Source organism: Oryx dammah, unplaced genomic scaffold, assembly GCF_014754425.2.
Source record: "Oryx dammah isolate SB20612 unplaced genomic scaffold, SCBI_Odam_1.1 HiC_scaffold_2, whole genome shotgun sequence".
NCBI lineage: Eukaryota > Metazoa > Chordata > Mammalia > Artiodactyla > Bovidae > Oryx > Oryx dammah.
The window spans coordinates 3382244-3409696 of NW_024070186.1; the positions used below are offsets into that span (position 1 = coordinate 3382244).

Here is a 27453-nt window from a genome sequence, read left to right on the forward strand (position 1 = left end):
AAGTATTGCTGCTCTTCCAGTGCTGAGCGTACAGTCTTCAGCCATTCTGGGAGCTGGATGCGAGTAGGACCCTTGACTGTATTTTCTGGGTGATCTTGGTGACAGACACCAAGCAGCAAGGAGCAAGAGAACTTAAGATCATTGGGGCAAAATGCAGTTCGTGTGTTGCTAACGCTGTTAGTGGGTCCCCACCCCCGCCCTGCAGGCACACGTGCGGTGCCGGGAACGCTGTGGGAGGAGTGCTCCCCCACCCCCGCCACCATCTGAGGCGCCTGCGCACACCAAGCACCGGGCCTGCGCTCAGCCTCTTCCTGCCCTGCGCTCTCCTCGTGGAAGGCGTTTCTCCCCAGATTTGATTATCTGGGGAGATAAGATAATCAAGAAAAGACTGCAGACCGTCACTAGCCACACTCCCTTCACCCGCCCCTCAGTCCAGGACGCCTGTGATCACCTTCACGTCCCTTCATTCTTCATCCGGAAAATATCTCACCCACGTCTATTCCTCAAGAGAGAGAACCAGCCCTCATGCCGGCTGGAGAGCCTCATGTTGGCCATTCAGCCAGTATTTCCTCAGTACCTGCCCTTGGATGTGAAAACGGGTTTGGGGAGCAGTTGGTTGGGGGTGGAGTGAAATGGAGGAGTGCCTTTAAAGTCAAGCTCAAGGTGAATGGAAGAGGAGAGCAAAGCTTCAGAGTAGGGAGAGAGCACAGAGACTGTATACCTCGTTAGCAGTACCAGAGGTGACACGTGGCTCCAGGGAAGCCAGCAGTGCCCCCGGAGCACCAGCGGTCTGAGGCATTGGGGGCTGGCGCTCCAAGTCCAGGGTGCAGTGAGCAGGCCTGTCTGCAACAGAAGACCAGGAGGTGCCGTGCAGAACCGGGCGGTTTCGGGGGACTTTAGTCGTGGGGCCTCGTCTCTGAGCAACAGTGACAGTTGTGAAGGATAAGCAGGACAGGGCCCAGCGAGTGGGTCCTTGCAGAGGGGAGGCCCGGTGCTTGAACGGGTTATATTGATAGACTGTTATATTGATGAGATTTGTGTGGAATTTCCACAGAAATGGTTAGTTTTATGAATTTTTTTCCCCCTTTTATTTCAGTGTCCCAACATCTGTAATGGGTAATGCTTAAATATAAGGAGATTATAAAGAACATAATCTTACTTCTTCACAGAAACAAAAGGAAAGAGCCTTTATATCATCATTTATTCTGCCTCTTACTAGAAGGAAAAACGTGCATTACTTTGAAAATTTTAAACATTTCATATTTCTGCCTTTAATATTATGCGGTATGGAAAGATACTATGTTTTTCCTTTTTTACACACAGATTTGACTTAAAGTCGTGCATTAGTGACTAAGAAGTTGTATATTAATGAAACAGTTGTGAACACTGCCTTGAATCACTGTGTGGTGGAACTGGCTAGGCAAAGGCTTTAAGTGGTCAGTAGTTTGTGAGTTAAATAAAAATGTTTGCATTCAGGGCATTTAGCAGCCTCTGAAGGTAATCTGTTTGGACTTGGATTTCTAAAACCTGAATTGCTTATGTGCAGCTAGTCAGCTCAGTTTATTAGAGCTGAGGTTTAGCCTTAAGTTGATGGAGAAGGCAATAGCAACCTGCTCCAGTAGCCTTGCTGAGATCGTCCCTTGGACAGAGGAGCCTGGCGGGCTACAGTCCTTGGGGCGGCAAAGAGTTGGACGTGACTGAGCTACTGAGCACGCAGCCTGAAAATGAAATGCACGTTTTATGTCTGTGTCGGCTTTCGGGGAGAAGATCTTCGTTTCCGTCAGCTTCTAAAAGGTGAACGCTGACTGAATCCAGGAAGCCGGGCGGGAGGCCCTGCTGAGGACACCGCGCTCGGGCTCCTCTCCTCGGGGTGCGCCCTGCCCGCGGCCCCTTCCGAGAGAGGGCCTGGGCGATCTGCCCGGGGCCGGGCGGTGTGGCTGCTGTACGAGGCCGAGGGCGTTCCACCCAGTTCTCATCCACCCGCGTCCGTGCCGGTGACCTTCTGTGGAAGTGGGGTCTGGACAGACGTCCTCACGGTGGGAGGACGGCAGGAGGGAGCACCTCCAGGGACCCGAGGGCAGCGCGCCCGCACCGCGGCTCTGACGCGGCCCTCCGCCGCGAGTGCGCGTTCCCCTCGTTTTCAGCCACAACGCTTGTCCGTTAGCTTCTGGTCCATTAACCCCCAAGACAACAGACACACCGGGAAGCTATTTATGAATTCTTCTTAAAGCAGAGCAGCCCAGAGGCAGGCAGTGCAAACAGGTGCTGTGGCCGCGGCCCCGGGCCGTCGTCCTTGGGCTCGTGAGGGGACCCTCGGGGCTCCTGCTGCCTTCCAGGGGCACGCAGGCAGGGGAGGCCCCAAAGGCACAGAGTCAGCCCCTGGAGCGCCTTCCAGAGCCTCCTGGGGCTTCCCTCACGGCGCGGCCACGGCTGTCAGGACCACCCGGGGCCGGGGGCATGGAGGCGTCTGCGAGGGGCTGGGGGGTGCCCACCAGCGCGCGCCGGCCTGAGACTCCAGAGACAGCGGCCGTGAGGTCGGCGGCGGAGAACACGGGAAGGGGAGGCCCTGAGGAGCAGGGGGGCTTCCCACGGAGGCCGATGGACCAGAGGCTTGGGCTGCTCTGGCTCCTTACCCACCGCTGCCCAGCCCCCGGCCTCTGCTTTCCCGCCAGCGCTGCCAGCAAGGCGGGGCGTCCCGGGGGCGGGGCGGGGCGTCCCGGGGGCGGGGCGGGGCGTCCCTGGGGCGGGGCGGGGCGGGGCGTCCCGGGGCGGGGCGGGGCTCCTTGTCTATGGAGTCTTGGTCCCGCGTGGCCAGCAGGAGGTGGTGAGACCTCAGCTCTGAGTGAGAGAGTCAGTCTACACACTCACTCAGATGTGCGAAACTCTTGCTCTGAAGTTCCATTCCCAGCAGTGGCAGCCCGAGGCCTAACTCTGCCGGTTAAAGGCAGACTTGCTTCTTCACTGGTCGCCCGTCTCGTCTGGACCGAGGCCCACAGCTAGTTTCTCCGCCCTGTCTCCTCGCCTCGCCCGGGTGGCTTAGGACTCCGGGGTCTCCCTTGTCTCTGTTGTTGGAGGAAGGGCCTCTGAGTGCCCTCCGGTCCCTGCTGGCCTCTGCGGACGGCTCTGTCCCCGCCAGAGCCTCTGTCCTGTCGGCTTGGAGCCTCGGCCCTGAAGGCCTTCGGTCCTTAGTGTTTCAGCCATGGATCCCAGCACGTTGAAGGCAGGAACAGGCGCTGTGGCCGAGCCTTTGGCTTCAGGCGGTGCTCCCAGCAGACCGTCCAGGAGGCAGCAGGAGGTAGCAGGAGGTCACGGGGCAAGCAGGATGCACAGGGCGCTTGCTGTCCACAGTCACCTCTCTTCCTGGCCCCCGGAGCTACACGTGGGCTCCACTGGCCTCCCTCTGCTAGATCCTCAGGCACGAGACCCCTGGGCTTCCTGCCGAGGCCCTGGAGCCCCCACACCTACCGGCCGGGCTTCCTACCGCCCCTGGGAGCAGAGCCCTGCGCCCTCGCGGCTCAGCAGGCCAAACCTCTGCCTTTCCAAAGCTCCCAGGCAGCCCTCCACCTCCCACCTCAGCCCTAAAAGCCCAGGCAGAGTCATCAACACAAAGGCAGCCTTTTCAGTCCTCCCCGAGACCTACAGAACTGCCTCGGCAATGTCTGCATTTGGTTGTGGTTAATGTCTTGTTGAGTGGATTTTGTGTGTTGTGTGTGTGTGTTTATTGAGAGAGAACAAATTGTTACAGGCTTTTAAGGAGACCAAAAACATTCAGTCTCTAATTATATCTATTATCCCATTTCCATTCATCTTGCTTTCTTGTTTTGAAGTGGGCCTAATAGCCAGAAACTGCAGTCACCTTCTGAATAAATTCAGGCTGCTGTTTTTCTGCTGTTGTCTGTAAGAGGACTTGTCAGCATGGTCTATAGATTTTCTTGGTGAAGATTCTAATAAACTGTCAGGCTGGACTTATGTTGATGGGACTTAGTCTTCATCTCACTCCTTGCTGGAAATACTTTTTGGAAGAAAAACTATGAAAAACCTAGATCACATATTAAAAAGTAGAGACATTACTAGGTCAGCAACGGTCCATCTAGTCAAAGCTGTGGCTTTTCAAGTAGTCATGTATGGATGTGAGAGTTGGACCATAAAGAAAGCTGAGAGCTGAAGAATTGATGCTTTTGAACTGTGGAGTTGGAGAAGACTCTTGAGAGTCCCTTGAACTGCAAGGAAATCCAACCAGTCCATCCCAAAGATCAGTCCTGAGTGTTCATTGGAAGGACTGATGCTGAAGCTGAAACTCTAGTACTTTGGCCACCTGATGTGAAGAGCTGACTCATTGGAAAAGACCCTGATGCTTGGGAAGATTGAGGGCAGGAGGAGAAGGGGACGACAGATGATGAGATGGTTGGATGGCATCACCCACTCAATGGACATGAGTCTGAGTATCTCCGGGAGTTGGTGATGGACAGGGAAGCCTGCCGTGCTGCAGTCCGTGGGGTCGCACAGCGTCGGACACGCCTGAGCAACTGCACAGCAGCAACAAGGACTGCAGTATTTCAAAATGCAGGTTCCGAGGGTGTTTTTCCATGTTTGTTGAATCAGTCACTACTCACTGTGCCCCTGAAGTTTGCCAGCTATCCTGCTGAGGGCTGGGTGTACCCCTGAGCCTGACCCCGCCAGGGGTGACAGCCGACCGATAAGCCAGCGTCTGGTGTGACAGCGCTTTCATCAGCGCCATAGAGGAGCTGACGCCAGGGGCCCCGAGGGTGGCCTGGGCACACAGTCTGGGTGAGCAGAAGGCCGCTCCCAGGAGGATGCAGGAGAGCTGAGGATGGAGCCCCCAGGCCCAGGCAGGCTGAGGGCTGCCCCTGCTCTCCTGGGCACCAGAGGCTGAGGGGCCAGGCCCGGAGCCGAGCCTCGGACAGCGTGACCGAGTGCAGGGCCGAGAGCTAGGCTCACAGGCCAAGTCACTGGGCTCCTGGTACGGCCCCAGGAAGGGAAGGAGCAGCTTTAGTGGAGGGTGAGCCTCTTCCTGCACGGGTTCTCGGCTTGGTGCTCGGACGGTGTCATTGTAAAAACGTGTTTTAATTGCTGCCCCCAACCAAGATGGAGAAGGACATGGCAACTCACTCCAATGTTCTTGCCTAGAGAATCCCAGGGACGGGGGAGCCTGGTGGGCTGCCGTCAGTGGGGTCGCACAGAGTCAGACACGCCTGAAGCGAATTAGCAGCAACAGCCCAACCAAGAGTCTCCAGAGGAGCCCTGCGGGGTGCGGGGCACTTTCACTCGTGCACCCCCTCTTTAAGAACCCCCTCCCCAGAAGCACAGGCCCAGCAGCGCCGGGGGCTCAGGCACGCCGTGTGGAAGGCCACGACCTTTGCTCGCTGAAGCTCTTGGTGAGCAGCTCAGCGTGACACCAGTGCTCAGAGCTGGCTCAGTGGGTCTTCAGGTCAAGTCTGCATGAAGGCCAGGCCTCACACAGACACAGAGAGACAGCTCCGGTGAGGGGTTAAGTCTTGCTGACTCCACAGGCATCGCTATCTGGCAACAACCACAGTGCCGTGGGTTTGCCCTTTTCTTTTCACCACTATGTCAAACTGACAACGTACTTCACATTTATATTTTTTAAAGGTTGTTGTTGTTCAGTTGCTCAGTCGTGTCCAGCTCTTTGTGGCCCCATGGACTGCAACACGCCAGGCCTCCCTGTCCATCACCAACTCCCAGAGTTTACTCAAACCCATGCCCATCACGTCGGTGATGCCATCCAGCCATCTCATCCTCTGCCGTCCCCTTCTCCCCCTGCCTTCAGTCTTTCCCAGCGTCAGAGTCTTCTCCAGTGAGTTGGCTCTTCTCATCAGGGGGCCAAAGTATTGGAGCTTCAGCTTCAGCATCATTCCTTCCAATGAATGTTCAGGCTTAATTTCCTTTAGGATGGACTGGTTGGATCTCCTTGCATTCCCAGGGGCTCTCAAGAGTCTTCAACACCACAGTTCAAAAGCATCAATTCTTCCGCATTCAGCCTTCTTTATGGCCCAACTGTCACATCCATACTACTGGAAGAACCATATATGGACCCTTGGTCAGCAAAGTGATGTCTCTGCTTTATAATACACTAAGTTTATCATAACTTTTCTTCCAAGGGGCAAAAGTGTCTTTTAATTGCATGGCTGCAGTCAGTGTCTGCAGTGATTTTGGAGCCCAGAAAATAAAATCTGCCACTGTTTCCACTGTTTTAGATAGTTTCTTTAACTTCTGTCACCAGGAGGACCTGGTCTTTAGCCAGAGGGGTGAATTAACAGCACTGAACCCTGGTAAGTGTAGGGAGCCTTGCGGAGACGTCGGGTGAATGCTCTGTGCTGTCCACCCTGTCTCAGGTCAGCAAGGGCAGCTCCGGGCTCTCAGCGGAAGATACTCCTGTCACTGTGAGAACACGTTCATGGGACATTGGTGGGAGGCTCTGTGTCCCAGGCTCTGTGCCCCCTCTCCTGTACCCGGCCCCTGCCCCGTGTCTGGTTGGGCAGAGCATCCTTGCTAGAAAGAGTTGCTGTGCAGTGTGGCAGAGGAATTCCCTGACTGGTCTAAAGTGATGGTGCGGCAGCAGATAAATTACACTCAGGGCATTAGTTATAAAATGTCATTCTTTTATTTTTCAGTAAATATTCAAGATGTGATATTACAGGAAAATTTGGAAAAGGAGGATCAGATTCTGGTTTCCCTGGCTGGACTAAAGCAGGTATGTCCGTTCACCTGACCTGGTGTCATCCAGGCCAGCCTTTCGTGCCTGTCATGGGGGGAGGGCACCCCGGGCCCGGACACCCTGCCCGTATTGCCTTCCACACGGACCCCTCCTGCGTGGCCCGGCTCCTCTCAGCAGTCACATCTGAGCAGCCCGCAGCCAGGCTGGTCCTCAGTCCCCTTGCCCCCAACCTCTCACCCCTTCCTCTCCGACGCTGCTGCGGAGGGTGTGTTCCGCTCAAGTCCAGTCATGCCCCTGTAGACGCGTGGATGTCCTGGGAGCACAAGGCCCAAAGAATCTCCTCCTCTAAGCAGCCTGGGCCCCTTGAGGGTCGTACTTGGCGGACAGATGGAGCAGCAATGTCCGTGAAGGGGTGCAGGCTCTCACCGTCAGCCCACCTGACTGGCCCTCAGCCAGGTGGGCCCCCCTGGAGCCGAGGGCGCTCCCTGGGCCGAGGTGGATGCGGGGTGTCTCCCGCTCCAGGAGGACCCCGGAGATTGCCCCACGCCTGTCCCCGTGCGGGCCTGGCCGTGCAGGCTGGGATGGCTCAGTGTCATCCATAAGGCAGAGTTCAGTGTTTCTTTGTTCTTTCTTTCTTCCGGTTGTATATTCATATGCACATCAGAGAAGACCGCTCAGGGGACCTCCCTGGTCGCCCAGCAGTTAGGACTCTGTGCCTCCACTGCAGGGGCCACAGGTTCAGTCCCTGGTCAGGGAACTGAGACCCCACAAGCCTCAAGGCACAGCAAAGAAAAACAAGACTGGTCAGTGGAGTCAGGGTCAGATGTGCCCAAGGTTTAGGTGACGCTTGGAGGCAGACCCTTTGGTCTTTCTCATGGATCGTCTTCTTTGAAATCAGATCAAAGACATCCTGAAGGGTTCCCTGCGTTTCAACCAGAGCCAGCTGGAGGCCGAGGACAACGAGCAGATCAGCATCGCAGACGACCACTACTGCTCCGGCGGCGCTGCCCAGCAGGTACCACGGGCTCCCAGGGCGGGGCAGGCCGCCCTGGGGGCGCTCACCGCGGGAGGGGCGAGAGCCCCGGAACCGCACATGGGGGGTACCGCACACAGCTGTGCGGGGTGTGGACTCGGGGCAGTGCCATCCGCTGTGGACTGGCGGCTCCCACCCTTGGGCAGCAGCTTCAGCCTGGGCTTCTGCCGCCCATTAGGAAGCCCGGAAAGCTGGCTCTCTGCCTGTTTCCGGCTTGGCTGCAGCCCTGGCCTCCCTTCCCCTTCAGCAGGGGGAGTGCCGACCCTTCTTCCCCATCTCGAGTGTACTTAACTTGGCCGGAAGGTTTTTGGCCTTCAAGGGGAGGGACTTCTCAGAGTCCATCACCCTGTAAGCCACGTGGGTCAGGGAACGTTTTCTGTGAAGGCCCAGGGAGTGAATATTTTAGCAAAATCTCATCCAAGTTACCTTCTCAAAAAGTAGCATCCGGATGCTTACAAGCTGTATTTTTTTGTGTGATTTTAAAGAAGCAGAAAGGCATTTTCAAGCGGGGCTCCTTCAGCTTTGAGCGCTCTTCCAGCAGAGCGCCCTCTGAGGCCCTTCTCGCAGCTCCGTGCTCTTTGGCAGAGGCCCTCCCGGTCCATGTGTTTGTCGGGGGGCTCGCGGGATGAGCGGCCGCCAGTGACGGGACTGCAGGCGGGTCAGCCTGTGCCCAGACGTCTGCCCGGCGCCCAGGATCGGGCGAGGCCCAGGCCGGGCCCCGGGGGCGGGGGAAGGGGTTAGACCCAGACCCCTCGCAGGAGCCCCGTGCCCGCGGGAGGACCCAGGGCCCGCCCAGCGCCCCCTCACCGCGCCCCCTCCGGCCCTGACCCCTTTGCAGGCCCCGCCAGCAGCCCCGGGTCGCCCGGAGCGGCCGGGCGCAGACGACTTCGTCCTGGTCTCCAAGGACGGCGAGGAGCGCGGCGCCGGGCCGAGCCCTGCGGGCCAGGCCCAGCCGCTGCGGCCGCTCCGGGGCGCCGCCCGGCCACTGCTCGTGTTCTCCGACCCGCTGACCGGCCCGGCCTCCGCCTCGTCCAGCAACCCCAGCTCCAGCCCCGACGACGACAGCAGCGGCCACAGCAAAGACTCGGGCTTCACCATCGTGAGCCCCCTGGACCTCTGACGGCCGCCGGCCACCCCGCTGCCGCGGAGACGCTCCTGCGCGCGTGCCGGCTGCCGCCCTCCGGGCAGCGCCCACCTCTCCTCCGCACTCCCGGGGCTCCAGCGGTCTCCAGCCTCAGACCCCACGGACCGGCTGTCAGCGCCCCTCCTCGGACAGCCCAGACAGCCATCGGAAACGAAGGCCGCGAGCGCCGCGCCGGCCTCGCGGCGCGCCCCGCTGGCGCCCCTTGCAGCAGGGCCTCCAGGAGCAGGGCAGCTCCCGGGAGGCCCCGCTTTCCCCTGTTGCTTGGCTCATCCCTTTGAAGAGAAGGTCAAAAGAGGGTTGACCTTTGCAGTGTGGAAGTCCGGACTGACCCCTCAGCTGGGTCACTCCCCCGCCAGACTCTGTGAGCGCAGGCAGCACGCTTCACCGCTTTTGTCTGCAGCCTCTGCATCTGGGAAAGGAAGGTCAGATGGAATGATCTCGGGTTCTCAATTTTGCTGATGCTAAAAGCCTGTGTGAACAGCAAAAGTGACATGAGCCTTGCTCTGTCATTTAAGTCACATACTAGCTAATACCTTCTGTTACTCTAAATGTAGCAATTGCTTAATATTTTGTCTTTTTTTTTTATGATTTCTGGGTTTTCAGTGAATATTGCTATTTACCAGCCAGATAAGTTCAGGGATTGCTAACAGTAATCTAAATCACACATTATTTTATTTCTCAGTCTACAAATTACTTTTAATTTTTTACTGTTTTCCACTCGTTTTGTTTTTCCATGTAGAGTTCATTTCAGAATAAGAGCCTCGGTTACTGGCTGGCTGCTCACTTGTGTGAGCAGGAAACTGCACTATTATTATTCAAGTAACAGGTTTAATTTTCTAACTGGAGTGATACTGAGTGAAGACCAGTGGAGACGCACACCTTAATTTGAGCACACTATCAACAGGCAAATGATAAGAGCCAGGCCGAGGACTTATTCTGTAAAAGGATATTTCAGGGTCTGGGCAGAAATAAATTCCATGTATCAGCCTGAGCAGATGCCGTGAGCAAACAGTGAGGCGCCACAGTGCAGATCCCACATAGTTTACAAGTGGCTGAAAAGAAAATGGACAAATCGAAAAGCAGTTATTGAGGATTTAGAAACCTTTTACCCTTCCAAAATTTTCGAGCAGTGTGGTTTGGGAGAAGCAGTCATTAGGCTGCAGTGTCCAGTAGCTTTTCCAAAATAGTATGGCGTTTCACTGATTTGGAAAATAAAGTCTGGTGTTAACGACTCAGCTGGCCGGAGGAACACGGCAGCTGCTGCAGCCGCTCCACGTGCCGCTGGCTCACAGTCTGCACGGGGTCCAGGCTCGCCCCACAGGACCTGAGAGGCTGAGACGGGGGCGAGGGGTTGGTAGCCTCACAGACAGTGGCCGCTGTGTAAAGTCGGGGCCACTGGATGTACCGAAAGCAAAATGCCAAACCAGACACGCTTCTGACAAAGCTGTTCACCAAGTCGCTGTCCACTCTGTAGAATTACCTTGAACTGGAAATTTTTAAAGTTAAACTTTCATTAAATGCACATACTGCTGTTGGAGAAATATCATCAAACACCTTTTTAATGTGGCCACTGCTTCGTACAGTGAAAAGCTATGTACAGCATGTTGCTGCCAGGCCGGTGGCCTTTACACGGCCTGTGCACCCAGCGGGGGTCCCCCCGAAGTGCCCTTGGAGCCCGTGGTTCTGCACCTTCTGGCTCTCAGCAGGCATGCTGCCAGAATCATCCAGAACCCAGAGGCCCCAGCAATCATGCATAAGTAACACTTGTTTTAGGATTTGGTTCCTCCCCGTTGCCCCCAGTAAATACTGATTAGACCACACAGTCCATCTGCATCCTAAGACATTGTTTTCTTTTAGGAGAATGTCTTCAGAGGAACTAGAGTGGCTAGGCTGTTGTTCACAACGGAACTGAATTATGACGTCTTTGTGTACAAACAGCGTATTTGGGCTAGGAAGAGAATTTCTTGTTAAAGAGTTTATTTGCCTCCATAAGCAGGGTTGCTACATACATTCACAGTTTTAATAGACTGCAATCAGCTATTCCAGTTGTGCTTTAAAATCCCCAATATTATTTCCATTAGTGAGTGCAAAGCAAATGTCCCATCCGGCGGACAGTTGGTCCTAGAGTACAGACTCTGACCATCTCTGGACAGTCCCCTCACGCTCCAGCCTCATCGTGTGCCTTCTCGGGTATGACCTCGAGGCTCCGCCGCGGCCTCGGGGCGTCGGCGTTTTCCGTACCGGGTTTGTTGAGCCCACAGGAGACGGCCGCATAGTGGAGCTGCTTCAGGTTCTCCACCGTCTCGTTCTTGGCGTACTTCAAGAGGTCGGCTTGTCCCTGCGGTGAGAGACGAATGAGACAGAGTGAGCGGAGTCGCGGCGCACCGTCAGTCTGGCAGCGGGGGGCGTCCCCTGGGGCGGGTGCATTCATTTCTGCCAGCACTGACTCCAACTAGGTCAGTTTAACAAGGACAACAACAGTCAGCTCTCCCAGTTCTCGACAGCAGGCTCCCAGCGTGCTGCCTGTCCAGCCCTTTCCATTTTCTGGGGTATTTTAGTTTTACAGACATGGAATCAAGCAGTTATATTTTTCTTCAGCTTCCTTTATTTTTTTCCACCAAAAGTCACGCCTTGGCAATCTTTCTATGTCAGTATGTGTAGATCTACAATAGGATGACAATTTTTAAAAACAAAATTCTCCAGTTGGCCTAGGGTAATTAAGGTGGTAATAACAAGAGTTCTCTATCTGCTTGAGTCTTACATTTCTCATATTCAGACAAGTCATCACAACACTGTCAACAGCCCAGACCGTTGTCCAGCGGCGACACCAAGGACCCTTACATGTGACAAGCCCAGGCCTGGGAGCCCCCTCACGCCTACGCTGTCCTGCGCGCCTGCAGCTCCAGGCCCCCGGACCTGGCGCTGGGACGGGACGAGGCCGAGCAGAGAAGGGGCTGAGGCTGGGAGGGCGCTCGCTGCGGCGGCGTTCACTCCTGTCGCTTCAGAGCCCATCGGAAAAACAAAGGCCACTGAAAATGCCGTCGCCCACCCACGACCCAGGGGCTCTGGATTTGGACACACCGACCACACTGGCTTGGCAGTGTTTTCATTTGAGAAACTGAAACGCTATTTGGTTTCACACATTCTGCTTCCAGTTTTATAACTAATTCCATTTTCTTTGTACCTTGAAAGACTTACAACAACCTTACAGGTCAAATATTTAAGGTTCTCATTTAGAAAATAACCTTTAGACGATGTAGCTGAAGGGTACTTGCTGACCACTGCTCACCCAGGGCTGGGGCAGAGCCTGGAGCAGCTGGGAAAGGAATGGCCTCGGCAAGTGCAAAGCACCGGAGCCAGCAGCTGCCCAGCAGCAGTGGGCCCGCCAACAAGCTCTCTGTGTGACCACAAAAGATGTCCTCGTTATTAATAACAGCCTCTCAAAGCATATCGGTGGTGTGCAGTTTTTTAATCACAATTCATTGCTCTTACTGAGCTAAAACATCAGGGATGCTGTCATTTCAGGTATGTTTGTCAAAGCTTTCTTGTCAAACTATCAGAAAAATGGAGGGCCCCCTTCTGAGGTGCGTGACCAGTGAGGCCACAAAGGCTGTCCTGCCCTCAGCCACCACGTGTGGCGATCACGTGGCTGAGGGCGGAGAGCAGAGACGGCCACCTCTGCCCCGGGGCCGGCTGGCACCTTCCTTCACGTTACACACAGCGGAAGGAAGAGGAAGAGGGCATTCAGAAGGAGGCGCCAGGTGTCAAGTGCTGTTTGTCTTCAGGAAAACGGGAGTGCAGTTATGAGTGGCTGGAGCTCAGCATGTCTGGGGCCCACAAGGACTTCGAGGCTGCTCCGGAGCCAAAGCCCCCACCTGAAGGGTCACTCGGATGGTGGGTTCCAGGCTGCCCCTTCCTGCTCAGCTCCCTGTCCACCCAGGAACAGCCTTCACTAATGTAACCAGGCCGGATCCTGTGGGGCCTTCCCCAGACAGGACTTCCCTCCCACCGCCATCCGCTGCTTTAGCGCCTCTCTGAAGCACCCAGATAACTGTATCTGATGCACATGTCCTAAATTATTTCACAGATGTGAACCCACCCCCCCCCCCCGCCACCAAATGGAAGATGTTAACTACCTGATGACCTTGAGCACATAGCCCCCAGGCCTCCTGGAGCCTAAGGACTGATAACATTAACCCCTGTGACGCTGCCCCATTACCTTACACCATCAGTCAATCAGAGTTGTGCACGAGCGATCACATACCCTGGGACCCCTTCCCTCCCCTGGCCTTTAAAAACGCTTTGCTGAGCAACTGACAAACAACTAATCTCAAAAATATACAAGCAACTCCTGCAGCTCAATTCCAGAAAAATAAACGACCCAATCAAAAAATGGGCCAAAGAACTAGACATTTCTCCAAAGACATACAGATGGCTAACAAACACATGAAAAGATGCTCAACATCACTCATTATCAGAGAAATGCAAATCAAAACCACAGTGAGTTACCATCTCACACCAGTCAGAGTGGCAGCAATCCAAAAGTCTACAAGCAACAAATGCCGGAGAGGGTGTGGAGAGAAGGGAACCCTCCTACACTGTTGGTGGGAATGCAAACTAGTACAGCCACTATGAAGAACAGTGTGGAGATTCCTTAAAAAGCTGGAAATAGAACTGCCTTATGACCCAGCAATCCCACTGCTCGGCATACACACTGAGGAAACCAGAATTGAAAGAGACACGTGTACCCCAATGTTCATCGCAGCACTGTTTATAATAGCCAGGACATGGAAACAACCTAGATGTCCATCAGCAGACGAATGGATAAGAAAGCTGTGGTATGTATACACAATGGAGTATTACTCAGCCATTAAAAAGAATACATTTGAATCAGTTCTGATGAGATGGATGAAACTAGAGCCGATTATACAGAGTGAAGTAAGCCAGAAAGAAAAACACCGATACAGTATACTAACACATATATATGGAATTTAGAAAGATGGTAACGATAACCCTGTATGCAAGACAGCAAAAGAGACACAGATGTATAGAACAGACTTTTGGACTCGGGGGAGGGGAGGGAGAAGTTGGGATGATTTGGGAGAACAGCAATGAAACATGTATAATATCATATATGAAACAAATGGCCAGTCCAGGTTCGATGCAGGATACTGGATGCTTGGGGCTGGTGCACTGGGATGATCCAGAGGGACGGTACAGGGAGGAGTTGGGAGGGGGGTTCAGGATGGGGCACCCGTGTACACCCATGGCAGATTCATGTTGATGTACGGCAAAACCAATACAGTATTGTAAAGCCTCCAATTAAATAAATTTAAATTAAAAAAAATATTAATAAAAATGCTTTGCTGAAACCCTCTGGAGAGTTTGGGGTTTGTGGACACAGTTCCCTTCCTGCATGACCCTACAGTAAACCCTCCTCTGCTCCAGACTCCAGCATGTGGTATTGTCTGGCTTCAGCGTGAGTCAGGCACACAGACACGTTTGCCAGGAATCTTCATAGGCCAGCCAGGAGTCTGTGCCTGTGACAGGTTGACCCCAGGCAGAGGCAGCCCCCTCCCTGAGTCCCAGCAGCTGCCAGGGTACATTTCACTCTGGGGAGGTCAGAGGCAGTGCCCCTGACAGCTGCGAACCACTGCAGGGCACAAGGCTGCTTGGAACTGAGAGCTGCAGCGCTGGGGTCCCCCTCCGGTGTCGCCGGGCGGGGGCGTGCGGTGGCTAAGTTGCTCCAGCTCGTGCATGCTAGGCGTGTGTGTGGTGTCCCCGTTGTGTGGGTTTTGCTTGTGGCAGAGCATTGGTCGGAATTTTCCTCTTTGGACAAGGTCATTCTGCTTCATTTCTGATGGGACATAGGTTGGGGTTCTCCCTTTTTGTGACTAGGGAACTGACCCTGAGCGACTGATCTGAACTGTTTGGTTGATATTTGATAGCATCAATCGTGAATACTTAGGTATGGATGATCAGAGCTCTGCTCCATCCTACAGTCCGCTGGCATATTCTTGCAAAACTGGGAAATCTTTAGCTATCCTCCATTAATCCTCCAACTAATCCCTATCCTTCTAAAACTCTTCCACAAAATTGCAGAGGAAGGAATACTTCCAAACTCATTCTTTGAGGCCACTATCACCCCGATACCAAAAACCAGACAAAGACAACACAAAAAAGAAAATTACAGACCAGTATCACTGATGAACACAGACGCAAGAATCAACAAAATTCCAGCAACAGTTCAGCAGCACATTGAAAAGCTCATACGCCACGGTCAAGTCAGGGTCATCCCAGGGGTGCAAGATTCTTCAGTATTTACAAGTCAATCAATGTGATACGCCAAAGTCAGGGTTATACCAGGGATGCAAAGGTTCTTCAATATGTGCAAACCAATCAATGTGATATGCCATATTAACAAATTGAAAGATAAAAAGCATATGATAATCTCAATAGATACAGAAAAAGCTTTTGACAAAATTCAACACCCATTTATGATTTAAAAAAAAAACCTTCAAAAATGGGCATAGAAAAGCAACATAATAAAAGCCATATATGATAAACCCACAGCAAACATTCTCAATGGTGAAAAACTGAAGGCATTTCCTCTAAGATCAGGAACAAGACAAAGGTGCCCACTCTCAGTACCACTGTTATTTCTCATAGTTTTAGAAGTGCTGGCTACGGCAATCAGAGAAGAAAAAGAAATAAAAGGAATCCAGATTGGAAAAGAAGTGAAACTCTCACTGCAGACCACATGGTAGTATACATAAAAATCCTAAGGATGCTACCAGAAAATTACTAGAGCTAACCAGTGAGCTTGGCAAAGCGGCAGGATACAGAATCAATACACAGAAATCATTTGCAATCCTGTACACTAACAATGAAAAATCAGAAAGAGAAATTAAGGGATCAATCCCATTCACCATTGCAACAGAAAGAATAAAATTTCTAGGAATAAACCTACCTAAGGAGACAAAAGAGCTGTATTCAGAAAACTATGAGACACGGACGAAAGAAATCAGACAACAAAAAGAGAGATTCCATATTCCTGGGTTGGAAGAATCAATATTGTGGAAATGATGGTCCTACTAAATGTAAGCTACAGATTAGTGCGATCCCTGTCAAACTTCCAATGGCGCATTTCACAAAAACATCTCACAATCCATATGGAAACACAAAAGGCCCCCAAATAGCGAAAGCTATCTTGAGAAAGAATGGAGCTGGAGGAACCAACCTTCCTGACTTCAGACTATATACTACAAAGCTATACTCATCAAGACAGTATGGTACGGGCACAGAAACAGAAATATAGACCAATGGAGTGAAACAGAAAGCCCAGACAGAGATAAACCCACGCACCTATGGGTACCTTATTTTTGACAAAGGAGGCAAGAATACGCAATGGGTAGTGCTGGGAAAACTGGACAGCTACATGTAAAAGAAATTAGAACACTTCCTAACATCATACACAGAAGTAAACTCAAAATGGATTAAAGACCTAAATATAAGATGGGAAACTTTAAAACTCCTAGAGGAAACAGGCAGAACACTCTATGACATAAATCACAGCACGATCCTCTATGACCTGCCTCCCAGAATAGTGGAGATAAAAAAGCAAGTGGGACCCGATTAAAAGCTTTCACACAGCAAAGAACACTGTAAACAAAGTGAGAAGACAGTCCTCTGAATGGGAAAAAATGACAGTGAAACAATGGACAAAGGATTAATTTCAAAAATACACAAGCAGCTCCTACAGTCAACAGCAGGAAAACAACCCAATCAAAAAATGGGCAAAAGACCTAAACAGACATTTCTCCAAAGAAGACATACAAATGGCTAAGAGACACAAGAAAAGATGCTCAAGGATCACTTATTATTCAGTTCAGTTCAGTCGCTCAGTCGTCTCCGACTCTTTGCAACCCCATGAATCACAGCACGCCAGAGCTCCCTGTCCATCACCAACTCCCAGAGTTCACTGAGACTCACGTCCATCAAGTCCGTGATGCCATCCAGCCATCTCATCCTCTGTCGTCCCCTTCTCCTCCTGCCCCCAATCCCTCCCAGCATCAGTCTTTTCCAGTGAGTTAACTCTTCACATGAGGTGGCCAAAATACTGGAGTTTCAGCTTTAGCATCATTCCTTCCAAAGAACACCCAAGACCAATCTCCTTTAGGATGGACTGGTTGGATCTCCTTGTGGTCCAAGGCACCCTCAAGAGTCTTCTCCAACACCACAGTTCAGAAGCATCAATTCTTTGGCGCTCAGCTTTCCTCACAGTCCAACTCTCACATCCATACATGACCACTGGAAAAACCATAGCCTTGACTAGATGGACCTTTGTTGGCAAAGTAATGACACTCATTATTAGAGAAATGCAAATCAAAACCACAATAAGATATCAGCTCATACCGGTCAGAATGGCCATCATCACAAAGTATACAAACAATAAATGCTGGAGAGGGTGTGGAGAAAAGGGAACCCTCTTGCACTGTTGGTGGGAATGCAAATTGATACAGCCACTATGGAGAACAGTGTGGAGATTCCTTAAAAAAACTAGGAATAAAACCACCATGTGACCCAGCAATCCAACTACTAGGCATATACCCTGAGGAAACTGAAATTGAAAAAGACACATGTAACCCAGTGTCCATTGCAGCACTATTTACAATCGTTAGGACATGGAAGCAACCTAGATGTCCATCGGCAGATGAATGGATAAAGCAGCTGTGGTATATATACACAATGGAATATTACTCGGCCATGAAAAGGAACGAATTTGAGTCAGTCCTAATGAGGTGGATGAACCCAGTACCTGTTATACAAGGTGAAGGACATCAGAAAGAGAAAGACAATTATCACATACTAACACTGATGAACCTATCTGCAGAGCAGCAACGGAGACCCAGATATTGAGAATGGACTTGGGGAGAAGGAGGAGAGAGTGGGATGTATGGAGAGGGTAACATGGGAACTTACACAACCATGTGCAAACCAGACAGCCAATGCGAATTTCCCGCAAGACTCAGCTCAAACCAGGGCTCGGAAACAGCCTAGAGGGGTGGGGTGGGGCGGGAGGCGGGAGGGGGCTCAAGCCCCAGGGACGAACCTGTGGCTGCTCCATGCTGGTGTTTGGTGCAAACCAATGCCATTTTGTGAAGCAATTATCCTTCCCAATTAAAAGTAAGTTTTTAAAAGTGGGACTTTTGCAGTTGATTTTATCTTGGGTGTGTGTGGATGTATGTGAATGAGTGTCTCAGTACCTGAGTCCAAATCCTGTTCTCTCCTCGTTTTGCTGAAAGTGACTGTGAATGTGAGCAGATGATACATATTACTGTCTGTGACTGTCATTTGTTTGTTTAAACTGAACTGGATATTTGGGAACTGGGGGAAAAATTCCCGAAGATGGCTGGGTTCTATATAAGCAGTGAGAGGAGGAATCTGCATGTCTCTTCCTGTGCCTTTGATATACAAATGATCTCTCCAGGTATTTGGTAACATGCAATTTTAGAGTTATGCTGAATTAAGTGGTGGAAGTTCATATGGTGGTTTCTAGATGAGAAAATGAAGGGGCAAAAATAATAGGGATGCAGAAAGTAATGGAAGGCTTGCAGAATAGAGCCTTCTGCATGGTCAGAACTGGCTACGTTTAGATTAAATTCAGTAAATGAATCACTGGTAAAAGTAAGCTGGTGCAAAACTAGATTCTGTGTTGTCTGTTAAGAGGACTGACTTTTCCTAGAACGCTGCCACTGATGATGGATTCCGGGAGTTTCTGTGCCTTTAAGTGATGTTTACCTGCTCTTGAGAGCTCCTCTTATTGTGGTTAAGGAATAAGGATTGTGTGAAAATGACCTACCATCTTATTTGACTGTTTTGAAACTTTCTGACAAAAATCCCCAAATATCAAATTTTAATTAAAGTTTTTTTTTACCTCCAGCGAACTTTGGGATCCTTCAGAGAGCCCCTTAGGCTTCTCAGGGAAAAATATTAAACTAATAAGGATTGTTTGGTACGTCCAAGTACACGGGAAGCACTGTCAAATCAGTGAGGCACCTCCTTGGATTACACGGTCTGGGCAAACGCTATTAATATAGATACTCTAGAAATTATATGGGATCCCTAAAATTTGGACCTGTCCTGGCACAGTGTTATCATTTTAGTTGTTATCTTAAAATGCTGGGGGAGGGATCAAGACGGCAGAATCGAAGGACGTGGAACTCCCCTCCTCCCACAAATACGTCAAAAGCACGTCTACATGTGGAACAATCCCATGCCTTACCGAGTGCTGGCAAAAGAGACGAGACACCCAGAGACACAAGAATGATCCCCACGCACCTGGATGGGATGAGAGTTTTCTTTTTAAAGGGACACTGAATGTATGGCAAGACCACAATACTGTAAAGTAATTAGCCTCCAATTAAAACAAAAAGGGACAGGGATGGGACCTGAGTCCCTGGGAAGGGGCTGGAAAAGAGGGAAGGTGCCGGCACCCGGAGAAGCCCCCTCACCCGTGTGGGCGTCAGAAAGGCCCGGAGGGGGGCACACTGCCAGTCGGTGGCAAAAGAGAGAGCAGCGCAGAGGCCCCGGGCTGCCTGGCTGCAGCCCCAGCGCAGGCCCCACTGCAGGCCCACTGCGATCTTGGGACCAGACGTGGGCGGATGGGTGTGTAAGCATCTGTGCTGTTGACTTTGTGAACACAGCACCTGAGGAACACCAGGGTCAACTGCCTGTACTCCCACAGTGGAGGGGTGCCAAGGGCAGTGCCAGCCACCACGAGGTCCTCTGTGAGCCCCCCCAGCAACAAAGAGCACAGGGCACCCGCCCAGGCGGGCAGGTCTGGAGAAGGAACACGGGGGTTCTCCCGGCGGGAGTGCTCCAGTCCCACCGGCCTCACGCTGGGGGCTTCCGCTCAGCAACTGGGGAGGAGACCCTGCCCTGGAGGGTGGCGGGCAGGGCAGGGGAGAGGGGCCCAGCTCAGCACCCAGGCGGCTCTGGCACCACAGCACCCCACCCCCATTGAGGGGGCTCCAGCCGCACTGAGGAAAGAGCAGCAGGCGCGCGTCCTGAACGCAGTCGGCCCACTCGGGCTGCCCAGGGATGCTGCCAAACGAGAGCGGCCCCCCAAGACCACAGACCACCGCGCCCCCAAACTCAGGGTGAGAAACAGGAGGGGAATGAGGAAGGGGGACCACACCCAGCTGAAAGGCCAAGAGAATTCCGGAAAGAACAAGGCACCAAACCTCTTCCATCTAACAGACGGTGAGTCCAGAAAGGAGATAATGAAAATACTGAGGACGTTACGCAGGGCTTGTGACAGAAGTGCAGATTCCTGTAAACAGAGCTAGAAACTGCAAAAGAAGAACCAAGAAATATCAGGAGGCTCACTCACTGAGACGGAAGCTGACTTAACGGCCACGGGCAGCAGAAGGAATAATGCCGAAGAATGCATACTGACCTGGGAATAGAGCAGAAGTCCCCCACTCCAGAGCAGACAGAAAGTCAGAAGAAAAAGAAAGCGGTATGAGAGATCCAGGTAATACAGAGCACGCCAGGCTACACGCAGTCGGGTCCCAGAAAGAGGACGAAGGGCTGAAAATGCGCCTGAAGAAATTAGGGCTGAAAACGCCCCGAACCTAAAGAAGGAAATAGACATCCAGGCACAGGAAGCACGGAGGGTCCTAAACAAGATAAACCCAGGCAGACCAGCCTGAGACGCGCTACAGTGAAAATGGCAAAGGTTAAAGGAAGGACTCCAAAGACAGCAAGAGAGACACGAAGAGTCGATTACAAGGGAAGCTCCACAGGGCTGTCGGCTGACTGCTCTACAGAACACCGCAGGCCAGGGGGGAATGGCAAGGTGTATTCAAAATCCTGGAAAGGAAAAACTGCCACCTTGAACCTACAAGCAAGATTATCCTGTAGAAGAAGAAAAAGAATTCCTCATAAGCAGAAACTGACTAGGCCTGTCCAATAGGAGAGACTGAAAAGCCTCCTAGCAAAGGAGCTGCAGGAGAGAGAATCACAACCGCGAATCAGCCCCTTTAAAAGCCAGGGCGCAGAGGAGCACGGCGTAGGTCGTTTCCTAGTTAAGCGTCTTTGTCGAAAAGCATTATAATCAGATCTCCAACCTTGCCTTCTTAAGTCCTTTATCATTCACAGACAGTTACAGCGATGCTGTGCACAACCCTTCGGCTCTCAGCAGGGGCACAGAAAGGACTTTCTGACAAGTACAGGGTTTTGATGACTTTTAAATCATAATGCTAAACCAGGCAAGATGTTTTAAAAGACAACTCTGATTTCATAAAGCTGTTAGTAAAAAAAAAAAGTATACAGGACTGAGTAAACTGATGAAGACAGTCGTGATTTTTTGGTTTTAAGGAAACCTTTCCCCTTAAGTTAATTATGAGTTACAGCAGTTTGGTCAAGTATACCTTTATAAGCACAATGGAAATAATTTTTTTCTCTGTACCTGATCCCTCCAGATACTGGAAACTCCTAGGTTCCTAGCAGCTTTATCGGGTAAATTAGGAAGGACTACTTCCTAACAGGTGCAAAAATCTCAAGGTATTTCGGGGACCTCAAAAAGGGAGGTATTCACCTATAATCCGTAAGGCAAAAATCTAAGGACAAGCCCTTGGTATGGCTTTCCTGGCCCTGAGAAGACTTAAAATTTCAGTCTGAGACTCCTCATGGAAAATTCCAACACAGCCAATTTAAAGGAGCCAACATGGTGAATTAACCAGATTCATTTTGTAAACAAACCAATCTTAATTTGGCTGTATTTGATAACAATGGGGATAGTTTTAGAGAGATGTGTCAATGAATTTCAGATTCTGATTCTGCTCATTGAAGCCTGCATTTGTTGTCTAAGACTCACTTCTCAGACAGTTCCTCGTTGCCATGGTGTGCGTTTGTGAGCCACTCAGGCGTGTCCGACTCGTTGTGACCCCATGACTGTAGCCCGCCAGGCTCCTCTGTCCATGGGATTCTCCAGGCAAGAGTACTGGAGTGGGCTGCCATGCCCTCCTCCAGGGGGTCTTCCTGAGCCAGGGATGGAACTTGCGTCTCCCGCATGGCACGTGGACTCTTTACCATCTGAGGCACCAGGGAAGCCTGTTGCCATGTTACGTGATTGTAAAGTTTAATCGAATTATTAAGGACACGCAAGTTTATTTCTGACGCTTATCCCAGCCATCTACCTTTGGGTAAATATCACATGACCCACGGCCAGAAATGATACATTCCAGAAGAACCACCGCTTAAATGTGTCGAGAGATTAACTTGGGCTAAGGCCTCATTGATTGCCCTGCTATGGATTAGAATGGCTCTCAGAAGAAGACTTAAATTAAGCCCCTTTGAAATCCGGTGGGCCATTCCCAGTGTCCGCCCAGGTGGGAGGACCTGCAACTGCTCTGAAGACCTGCCCGTTGCTAACTGCACTAACTCGGGGCATGTATTAACCTCCGTTCATCAGTGTGCCTCCTACAAGTCTGTCTGGCCAACTGGAGCAGGCCTTTCTGACCTGGAGACCAAGTCGCCCTGAAAAGCCTAGAGAAATAAAAGTGCCTGAACATGAGCTGACTGCAGCAGGGACAGCACCACGTTACATACACGTCACCTACCCCACACCCATCTGTCAAGGCAGCTGGGGCAAAGCCGTGAGGCCACCACACGCTGATTAAAACAGTACCACGTCCTCAGAAGACGGCCCACCTCCTGAAAGGCCTGGAGAGCAGTGGGTCTGTGAACCCCTGGAAGGCTGGAGACTGCTCTTCAAAAAGACAAGTATTGAGACTGCAGTTCACTGTAGCTGGAGAAGGGTGAGTCAGCCTATTTATTGAATCTTGTTCAATGGAATAACACAGGCATCTAGTGCGGTTACGACACTCAGAAAATTAAAATTAATAGCTCTGTGTAGGAACTGGAGCCAGAAGCCCAAATCCAGTGATAAATTAGGGAACAAAAGGGCTAAAGGGTTTCATCAGGTTAAAATAGTCGTAGATAAAGAATGAAAGGGAACTGTACCATCTACTGAAGATTCTAAGGAGCACTCCCTGCTGAAGGCTGATCAGCTCCGCGCTGTGACGAGCCACCTCCCCACAAGACTGCAGAAGGGACCCTGACAACGAGGAGCTGGGATAGACAAGGACGGGCCTGGCCCTTAGCAGGCCTGTTTCTTTCCCTTTAACTTTGTCTTCTATTGCTTCTGCTACGAGTTAATCACCAAGGAGATGCTGCCTATGGCTTAAAGTGCACATAAATGGTCTGACTCAGGGAACCCTGCTCCCATGCCTGATTGTTAAACTATTTTGTTCAGCTCACAGGAACCATCTTGGCCCAGACCACCCATGCATGGCTGCAAGAAAGAAAGTAACACATCCCCTCCTGGAGTCTGGCCAACACCAGGAGATATTTCTAACAACTTAAGTCCCTACGAACACTGCCAGCTATATAATTTATGTATTGGCTGTTTTACAGAATTGTTCCTTGCGTTACCAAGTGTGTGACTGAACCTCTGATAAAAATAATGGTGAGCAGGTGACCTGATGCCAAGTTCTGTAAAGAGCACCGCCCGGAACGTGCAGCTCAAGATACGGAAGAAGCAACAAGAGGGATGTTCTCCCCGGACCGTAACAGTAAGAGAGCTGGTCCAAGACCTTCTGGCTACTTTTAATAAGGCCTAGTGCAGTAACATCAATAACCTCAGATACGCAGATGCCACCACTTATGGCAGAAAGTGAAGAGGAACTAAAAAGCCTCTTGATGAAAGTGAAAGAGGAGAGTGAAAATGTTGGCCTAAAGCTCAACATCCAGAAAATGAAGATCATGGCATCTGGTCCCATCACTTCATGGGAAATAGATGGGGAAACAGTAGAAAAACTGTCAGACTTTATTTTTGGGGGCTCCCAAATCACTGCCGATGGTGACTGCAGCCATGAAATTAAAAGACGCTTACTCCTTGAAAGGAAAGTTATCACTAACCTAGATAGTATATTCAAAAGCAGAAACATTACTTTGCCAACAAAGGTCGGTCTAGTCAAGGCTATGGTTTTTTCAGTGGTCATGTAGGGATGCGAGAGTTGGACTGTGAAGAAGGCTGAGCGCCGAAGAATTGATGCTTTTGAACTGTGGTGTTGGAGAAGACTCTTGAGAGTCCCATGGACCGCAAGGAGATCCAACCAGTCCATTCTAAAGGAGCTCAGTCCTGGGATTTCTTTGGAAGGAATGATGCTGAAGCTGAAACTCCAGTACTTTGACCACCTCATGCGAAGAGCTGACTCATTGGAAAAGACTGATGCCGGGAGGGATTGGGGGTGGGAGGAGAAGGGGACAACAGAGGATGAGATGGCTGGATGGCATCACGGACTCGATGGACTTGAGTCTGAGTGAACTCCGGGAGTTGGTGATGGACAGGGAGGCCTGGCGTGCTGCAGTTCATGGGGTCGCAAAGTGTGGGACCCGACTGAGCGACTGGACTGAACTGAACTGAACTGAACTGAGTGCAGAAATAGCAAAAGGCTATCACGGAAACCCGGGCCTGACCTAATAAGGAGCATTCCTACCACTGTGGGAGGAGACGACCACGAAATGCTTCCCAAGCCACGTGCAAGGCTAGGAGCCTGAGGCAGCCCCGCCGCCTGCCCCTTCCAGGACCGAGTCAGCAGCCAGGACAGCCGCTGGCCCTCAGCGTCCTCTGCGAGGAGCTCAGGGTGCAGGTCGGGCGCGGGCACCCAGCGCTCTGAGAGGAGCTGGCGGAACAGACCTGCAGGCGGCCAGAGCTTTCAGGAGAAGGTCTGAAGACCCCGATTCTTGCATCTCCTCGGGGATCTTGGCGGTGACACCTCCCGGGCAGCCGCTGCGGATGTGTGTTCAGACCCGCTCCTTCACGGCCAGGAGCCTGGCTTCTCCGGTCTGCATTGGACCCGCTCTCAAAGCAGCGCCGGCCGCTGCCAGGGCCTGCGGCTCTCCCCCCGGTGGGCTAACCTCCCTAAGGGAAACCCGCCTGTGTGCCCGGCCCCGACCCCGTTCTCCTCGCGGTGGCGGCGGGCAGAAAGCGGGGGGGGGGGGGCTGCGCCGGAGCCGCCCCGGGAGTGCGCCCTCCCCACCGCTGCCCAGCGCCTCCCACCCCGGGTGGCCTCTGATGCTTCCACACTGCTGCCCTCTGTGCCCTGGGCACGCGCCCGTGCACGTGCGGGCACCAACACTCCGCTCCCTGTGAGCTGAGGCTGCCTCTGGCCTAGAGAGAGAAGAGAGCAGGCCCCGCCCGGAGAGGCGGCCACCCACAGTGGGCCTTGCCCCCGGCCGCCGCACCGGGCATCCCGGTGCTCACACGGCCTCAGCTTCCCTGCCCCTCTGCAAGTCTCCACGAGCTCAGCTCCCCTGAGCACACCTCTGGGGTCATGCATGCTGGTCTGGAGTCCACTACCGTCCTCCTCAAGCATTTCTGCAATGAAAACCGAAGACTGAACTTGTCAAACCTTCGTCTAATGACTGGGAAACAAAAGCCAGGTTGACAGGAAGTTACAGCTTCTTTACTGTTTTTTTAACTGGAATATTAATAGTATGTGGTCACAAAGTGTGTTTTAGTAAGTAATTTGTGGTTAGTCACTCTTTGGGGTGATGCAAGACTCATAAAGAAACTGAATATACTTCAATCCAGTATTTCATGAGTGTTCAAGATCACAAGCCAAACTCGTAAACCTCCTTTAAGCGGGCTACGGAAACTAACACATTCTATCTCTTACACCCACAACTCAGAAGAACTGTGAGCATAATTACGGTCCAAAATCTGAAACCACAAGTCTGTGATATTTCAAAACTTAGGCAGGTAGGCACGCACACCAACAACATCTGCCGGAAACAACAGGAACCTTTTACCAAGTGACTCCTGAGTGCCGGACCCTGAACGAAGCCCTTTACAGAGAGTATTCTCATGACAGTCGCTCCACTCTGCAAGAGAGGTGCCATCGCTATCCCCATTTCGCAGCTGAGGAAACAGTGTAGAGAGATTGAGGGCCTTGCCCAAGGGCAGGGTCGACATGGAAAATTTTAATACTTAAGTACACACAACTGGTGTTTGTGTTTTGTCTTCGAATACACTAAACCAGGAGTCCAAACTACAGGCAGCTGAGCCCCGCAAGTTACAGGTGACACTTTAAAGCCAACAGTGTGGAACAGTGATGGCATTTTAAACATACTCAGCATATCACCCATGATGGGGACAAGGCACTTTTCCTGTGATTAAACGCAGGAGCAGAAATCTAGATTTCATTTTTTGTAGACTAGGCCACAGAGTGAATGGGAATCTTGGCTACTGGCTATGAACCACCACCTACCGCACTCTGATGGAGCTCTGCCAGGGGTCCCAGGGGCAGCTGATGAGTCAGCCAGAGTCAGGAAGCCCCCCTCCCACAGCTCGTCAGGCCTTCTTACCACTAAAGTTTCAATAAACCTGCCACTTAGAAAAGACCCCCTGACCGTCACCACCTAAGGCTGCAGCAGTGGGGATGGGGCACGAGCTTTTCCACAGGAAAAGATTTCTTTCAAATTTTCCACTACTTTTTCTGGGGACGCAGCTGCTAATCCCTGACCTCACTCAGTTACGTCCTGATTAGGCAGGACCCACGGGTCGATCTGAGGGCAGCCCCCCTGTGACACTGTCCCCCGCCTTCTGGCCAACATTTCGGCTCTTTTTGTCACGTTTAACTGATACGCTTCAATTTTACAACTGTTGTGCTCCACAGTTTGTAGAGAAGTTAACCAATTAAACATTTAAATATAAGGTTCAGTTTATTTTAAATTGAGAACAAATGCCTTTCTCCAGAGCAAAAACTTGATGTTTCGTCTGACACAGATGGAAGGTGGGTGCCCCCAGGCAGCCCAGGGACATGTCAAGTCCAAGCTGAGCCCCAGCAGGCCAGGGGGCTGCGCAGGACACCGCCTTCCACGTGGGGCCCCGCGGCACCCGCAGATGGCACCTCAAGGCCGCACTGTAGGGACCTGGCTTCTATGCCACGAAGCCCTCTAGTTGCAACTGCGACCACCCTCCCTGTTACAGACCTGACCCGGGAAAGGAGAGGCGCCCACCTGCACAGGGATGGGACGAGGGTCTTGGGAGCGATCAGCAGGGTCTCCAGATGGCAGAGCTGAGTCCAGCCACGCACAGAGAGAGGAGGTCCGGGGATTCCAGGCAGAAGACAAGGGCCAGAGAGGACATGGGGCCCAGGTGAAGGTGGGGGAGTTGGACAGGGCCAGGGTGGGAGCAGGACGCTAGGAAGCTGGGAAAGGCTTCCAGGTGAGCACTGCCCTCGGCCCAGGGATCTTCCAAGCACGCCTCTGCATAACTGAACATTAGCTGAGTAACCACAAATTCCACACCAGTGGGATCCAAATGCCCGAGGTTCCACTGTGTTTTAAATGGGTCAGGAAGGGCGGCCTGCCTAGCAACAAACACTACTGATTTAGAGCTTTGCCCAAAACAGACAACATAATCGATTACCTATAATACATGAAGTAAGTGTAGGATATTAGCATCAGGAAAGGAGTGGAACACAGACTGTCTAATTTTCAGAA

At 51.8% G+C, this 27453-nt stretch overlaps 2 protein-coding genes across 6 annotated transcripts in view; one reads left to right on the forward strand and one right to left on the reverse strand.

The window, feature by feature from the left end:
- Positions 1-9948, forward strand: part of TBC1D5 (TBC1 domain family member 5) — a 585769-nt gene extending 575821 nt beyond the window's left edge. For 2 of the 4 annotated variants that reach the window (XM_040263533.1, XM_040263505.1), the window contains 3 exons: positions 6654-6733; positions 7596-7712; positions 8569-9948. In XM_040263533.1, the coding sequence (XP_040119467.1) occupies positions 6654-6733; positions 7596-7712; positions 8569-8850 (479 nt within the window). In that variant the 3' untranslated portion in view covers positions 8851-9948. The remainder of the gene's footprint in view (positions 1-6653; positions 6734-7595; positions 7713-8568) is intronic. The other 2 variants (XM_040263514.1, XM_040263525.1) reach the window with 1 other exon arrangement.
- An 882-nt stretch (positions 9949-10830) lies between these two features.
- Positions 10831-27453, reverse strand: part of PLCL2 (phospholipase C like 2) — a 207598-nt gene continuing 190975 nt past the window's right edge. Inside the window, exon 6 of one of the 2 annotated variants that reach the window (XM_040263492.1) lies at positions 10831-11212. In XM_040263492.1, coding sequence (XP_040119426.1) covers positions 11033-11212 — 180 coding nt within the window. In that variant the 3' untranslated portion in view covers positions 10831-11032. The remainder of the gene's footprint in view (positions 11213-27453) is intronic. The other variant, XM_040263483.1, reaches the window with a different exon arrangement.